At 42.9% G+C, this 5,632-nt stretch overlaps 1 protein-coding gene across 1 annotated transcript; it reads right to left on the minus strand.

Annotated features, from left to right (window-relative positions):
* Positions 1–1,521: 1,521 nt before the first annotated feature.
* On the minus strand, positions 1,522–3,111 carry LOC116410939 (lamina-associated polypeptide 2, isoforms alpha/zeta-like). The gene is made up of 2 exons (XM_031902629.1): positions 3,052–3,111; positions 1,522–2,963 (listed from the first exon to the last, which is right to left on the minus strand). The coding sequence occupies exons 1-2, from the start codon at positions 3,093–3,095 to the stop codon at positions 1,619–1,621; spliced, it is 1,389 nt and encodes a 462-aa protein (XP_031758489.1). The 5' UTR covers positions 3,096–3,111; the 3' UTR covers positions 1,522–1,618.
* Positions 3,112–5,632: the final 2,521 nt, after the last annotated feature.

A 5,632-nucleotide genomic window follows, 5' to 3' on the forward strand; every position in this document is an offset into this window, starting at 1 on the left:
GGCATCGATTCCCACTGCTCGAGCTGATGGGACTCTGGAGAAAAAATGTTTGATCTTGTAGTTCTTCTCCGAAGCCATGAGGTCTATATGGGGAAGGCCCCACAGAGAGGTTATCCATTGGAAGATGCTTGTTTTGAGCTCCCATTCTCCTCTCTGGAACAAGGTTCTGCTTAAGGCATCCGCCTGATAATTCTTGTCCCCCGGAATATGAACTGCTGTTATCTCCAACAAATTGCTCTGAGCCCAATTCATGATAGGACTGACTTCCCTCATCAATCTGCTGCTGCCTGTTCCCCCTTGCTTTCTTATGTAGGACACTGCTGACATATTGTCCGATCTTATTTTCACCGAAGTCCCTGATAGGACTGGTCTGAGGACTTCCAAGGCTTCCCGAATCGCTCTCAACTCCAAGACGTTGGATGGGAGATGAGACAAGTCCGACCTCCACTGACCCTGAATCGCCATCTCTTCTACATGCGCTCCCCAACCCTGACCCGAGGCATCTGTGAAGACTTCCACCCATTCGGGCTCGGCCAGGGGATACCCTCTGCGAAGGTTGCTGGGACTCTGCCACCATAAGAGATGTCTCTTCACCTTCCAAGACAGGGGAATCATCTGAGACCAATCCTGAAGATAACGATTCCAGTGAGAGAGGAAAAAACTTTGAAACGGTCTCATTCTCCACCTTGCCCATTTCACAAGACCCAAGGTGGATGTTAGGAGACCCAAAAAAGCCATGTATTCTCTGGCCGACAGGACTGAAGTAAACATCAACTGCTCTGCTCTCCTCGATAGCATCAGGATCTTCTGTTGAGGCAAGGACACCATACCTATCCTGGTGTTGAAAAGTGCCCCCAGATAAATAATTGTCTGAGAGGGCTCCGGTTGACTCTTGGCTTCGTTCACTAACCACCCGAAGCGGGTCAGTGTATTCCTGACCAAGGCTACATGATGCAGGAGGGTAGATCTTTCTCTCGCCACAATGAGAAGGTCGTCTAAATAGTGGTAGACTTCCACACCTTCCCTCCTCATCTTTGCTACCAGGACGACTAGAACCTTGGTAAATGTCCTTGGTGACGTGGCTAGCCCAAAAGGAAGGCACTGAAATTGAAGATGCTGCTCTTGCCAGGCAAATCTGAGGTACCGATGATGTTCCTCTGCCACCGGAACATGAAGGTACGCATCCTTTAAATCTAGGGATGCCAGCCAATCCCCTGTATGCACTACCGCTTTTATTGTACTGAGGGACTCCATCTTGAACCTCTGGGGCTTGATAAACTTGTTGAGTCTCCTTAAATCTAAGATTGGACGTAGATCTCCGGATGCTTTCTCTACAAGGAAAAGAGGGGAATAAAAGCCCTGCCCTCTTTGATGTTGCGGAACTAGAGTGACAGCCCCCTTGGCTAAAAGCTGAGAAATGTACTCCTGAAGAACGAAAAAATCTGAATCTCTTGACTTTGTTTGGATAAAATGATTTCCTCTGGGTCTTTCCAAAAACTCTAGCCGATAGCCTCTCGACACTACTGACAGCACCCACTCGTCCTCTATCTCTCTGGCCCAGACTTGATGAAATTTTAGTAGCCTTGCACCTACCCGGGCTGTCTGGGCCGGCCTCATCTCATTGGGCCTTGGGCTGATTTTTTGGGGACCTGGGACCCTTAGACTTGTTGCCCCGAAAAAAAGAAGACTGACCAGAACGCCAAGGTGCCTTAAACTCTCTGCCAGGTCTGTAATATCTGGAATCTTCCCTCCGCTTTGAGGAATATCTGTCATTTTGTTTCTTCGGGTCAAAGAATCGTTTGGTCTGCGGTAAAAAGGTGCTCTTTCCTCCTGAGGATTTTGCAATGATATCATCTAGGCTTTTACCAAACAATCGTTTACCCTCATAGGGCAATTTACACAGCGTATTTTTGGAGGCGGTATCCGCATACCATGAGCGAAGCCATAATGCTCTGCGGGCAGCAACCGAATACATAAGATTACGAGCCGATAATCTAGAAAGATCAATAGCAGCTTCAAGGCAAAACTCTGCGGCCTTCTTGAGATCTAAAAGGGCTTGAGCAATCTTCTCTCTAGGAGAATCCTCCAGAACTGCTTGTTCAATGTTGTCTGCCCAAATGGAAATTGCTTTAGAAACTGAAACTATGGACACAGAAGGCTTACAAGCTGCCCCAGCCGTAATGAATAACTTTTTCAGTTCAGTTTCCATACGTCTGTCCATCGGGTGTTTTAAGGCTGAAATATCGTCAATTGGAAGCGCCGTCTTCTTTGATAAGCGTGCCACCGGGGCATCAACAGTGGGAAGATTCTCCCATAATTCTAGATCTTCTAGAGAAAAAGGATACAACTGAGCAATTTTAGCCTCCACAGGGGTCTTTTTAGGACCTTTAGCCCATTCTTGATTCATAATGTCTTTAATTTCAGGATGCACAGGAAAAAATGGCTTTTTCTTCTTAGAAAAAAGGGAGGATATGGAAGATTCAGGCTGAGGGACCTCCAGACTAAGGGTTCTTCTCACCGCTTTAATTAAAGAAGGAACAAGTTTAGTTTCAAAACACTGAGACTCATCTTCATCATCATCCTCCTCATCAGAAAAGGAACATTCACCTTCATCCCCAGAAGATAATACAATTTTAGACTGCGCAGATGGCTCTTTACTACCCGGAAGGTTTTTTAGGCTTTCAGATACTGCTTCTCTAACCCAGTCTCTGATAATGGATTGATCCACTGGAGCGACAGCAGAAGTGGAGGGTCTCTCAGGATAACTAGCATGAGAGAGAGCAGGAGTAGCAGATAAATTCTTGCTAAGGTCTCTGGTAGCATACTCCTCCAAACATATCTGGCATAATCTTCTACCCTTGATAGCAGAATTATCACACGCTTTACACATCCTTAACTCCTTATCCTCTTTGCCATGATGCTTATCCCTTTTAGACACAGGCTCCTCCACAGGGACAGAATCACTAAGAAAAAAATAGTGATATAAATATACAGGCAGCTCTTTTCGGAGATAGGAAAAAGGGAGGTAAATTGAAGTGGGTTTGCACTCACCCTGAAGTCCTAGAAGCGGCGCGTTTAGAGGCAGCTGGCTCCATGTTGAAAAGCACACTACTAAGGGCAAAGTTGCCAGCACCATGCACAACTTAACTACAGGTGCACACCTCTATGATGTCATCAGCAGTCGCCTCCAGACAGCAGCAGCACACTGTGCTTAGACCTGCCCACGGCAAGGAAAACCCCCACCGCACAGGGTTCCCAGCACACACAGCCTGAGCTGATAACGGCATGGGCTTCGGGTGGAGAGAAGCTGCAGAGAACTGCACCCGGTAATCGGATCCCTGCTGGGATCAGTGAGTGCAAACCCCTCCCCCAAACAGCTGACAGAAGAAAACAAAGACGAAGGAGACCGGTGTTGGGGAGGTACTTATGCTGATTGGGGGCGTGGTTGTTTTCTTCTGCTGTAGCTGACAGAGGAGTGCATACCCGTGTGTTTTGACATGCTGCCTGGGGATGACCAGGAAATATGAATTTTGAACCTTAAATACAGTATTTTTCCTGTGGTTACTTTAGCATAATATTATACTTATCCACATTAATAAGACATACACTTTTTACTGTTTTTACTGTTTCTAATCAATGACCTTTACTTCTCCGTTGTATTTAAAGATGAACTACCTCTTCTACCCTTGTATGTAATAAAAGGCACTACGTTTGCCCAGTAGAAGTTACCCATAGGGTCACATGATGTTTGCTTTTAAACAGGTGACCAGTAAATTCTAACTGCTTATTGGTTGCTATAGGTTACTGCTCCTGGGCAAAGTTAGTGCCTTTTATTACATAACCCCCTAAGTACATTATAATCAAAACAACTTTGCGTAAATCTTCTGGATGTTTTTCCTTGTCTTTGCTATTCTGTAATCTTTAAAGGAGGGCATTCTCTTTGAGAATATCAGTTGCCCTAGCAGTCAGGCAGCTGAATATACAATTATTATTTGAATTGCCATTATTTTTCTAACTTATGTTTCTGTTCCTTTGTTTTATTTATTTTCAAGTCTGTCATTCAACCCACTGACTAAATGATGGGGGCAGTGGCTTTGGCAACTAAACAGCGTTTAAATACTTACACTTTTTGTAATAAAAGGCAATACGTGTTTGCCCAGGAGCAGTTACCCATAGCAACCAATAAGATGTTTTATTTTCAACAGCTGATCAGTAAATGCTACCTTCTGACTGGTTGCTGTGGGTTACTGCTCTTGGGTAGGGATGAGCAAAATAAAATATAAATGTGCGCGACCGCCACGCGTTGCTTCCTCTGACTCAACGCATCCAATTAACGATGCGCGTGCAAACAAGACTGCTCATCCGTCAATCCACTGTGCAAATGATTTCCCTCATCCCTACTCCTGGGCAAAATTAGTGCCTTCTTTAACATAACCCCCTTCATATGAAAGTTTATCTAGCTAAGAAAACAAATACTAGCAAAAGGTACGGGAAAGAATACTATTGCATAATGGTTAGCTTTAACTTTGAGGTTAATATCCCCTTCAAAAAATTATGCAAATAGAACTTTAAACACCAACTGTATTAAAAATATAATGGTATGGTATGTAATTTTCGTTCTTAAAAATGTTGCTACTGCTTTAAGTAAACATATTTAATGCTAATTTTAATGCCTTATTTGTATCACCTAGTCTAATAATTGCAATGCTATAAATAATTATATATTGCTAATATAAATTCCACATTCATGGTTGCAATACAATTTCTTATTCACACTTGGATGACTCCTTTAATTGATTTTTATAATAATTCCCCCTAATTTAGACTTTCTGGAAAATTTATTTGCAACCATGCTCAGAATTTTTATAATAATTCCCCCTAATTTAGACTTTCTGGAATATTTATTTGCAACCATGCTCAGAAAATGTTTTGGATCTATAGTTTTGTTTGCAGAAGTCCCTGGTCAGTCTAAGGGGAAGATTTACCAAAACACGAATTTGAATCCCGAATGGGAAAAATTTGGATTGGAAAGGAAAATATCGCAACTTTTTCATCACAACGTTTCATATTTTTCGTGACTTTATCGTTGCCGTCACGACTTTTTCATATTGAACGATCGTTAACGGCGGGAAAACCTTTCCGACTTTGCATGACTTTGGAAGCCTCCCATAGGAATAAATGGCACTCTGCAGCTTCAACCTGGCCCAAGGAAAGTCGGCGCAACAATACGATAATACGAAAAAGTCGTGACGGCGACGATACGATCATTACGATAAAATGCATTCGGACGCATTTGGAGCGTTCGTGGATTAGTAAATGTGCCCCTAGGTGTGCTTTAAATTCAAGAAATGCAAATCTTAAGGGGGCATTTACTGAGCCACAACTTTTTTAGGTTTGGCTTTTTATTGTGAAAGACCTGAAAAACTTGAGGGAAAAAAAATCACAACTTTTTTGAGATTTATTATGGGACAAACTGTGACAATTCTAAATCTGAAAATATGCAAGATCATGTCAAGATCATGTAGAAATCAATGGCAGACGTCCCTTTTACAATTTGAAGTTCTTTTTCAGGATTGTATTCTTAAAGCAATATTGCACAATAAAAGTTTCCTAAACTTTCCCCGAAGACTCA

The sequence above is a fragment of the Xenopus tropicalis genome, chromosome 5, assembly GCF_000004195.4.
Source record: "Xenopus tropicalis strain Nigerian chromosome 5, UCB_Xtro_10.0, whole genome shotgun sequence".
Lineage (NCBI taxonomy): Eukaryota > Metazoa > Chordata > Amphibia > Anura > Pipidae > Xenopus > Xenopus tropicalis.

Bases quoted from the DNA above. Each gene is read 5' to 3' on its own strand.
- LOC116410939 (XM_031902629.1), bottom strand. From the start codon at position 3,095: ATGGAGCCAGCTGCCTCTAAACGCGCCGCTTCTAGGACTTCAGG. The intron at 2,964-3,051 runs GTGAGTGCAAAC...TTTTTTTCTTAG, and splicing joins GCCGCTTCTAGGACTTCAGG to TGATTCTGTCCCTGTGGAGG.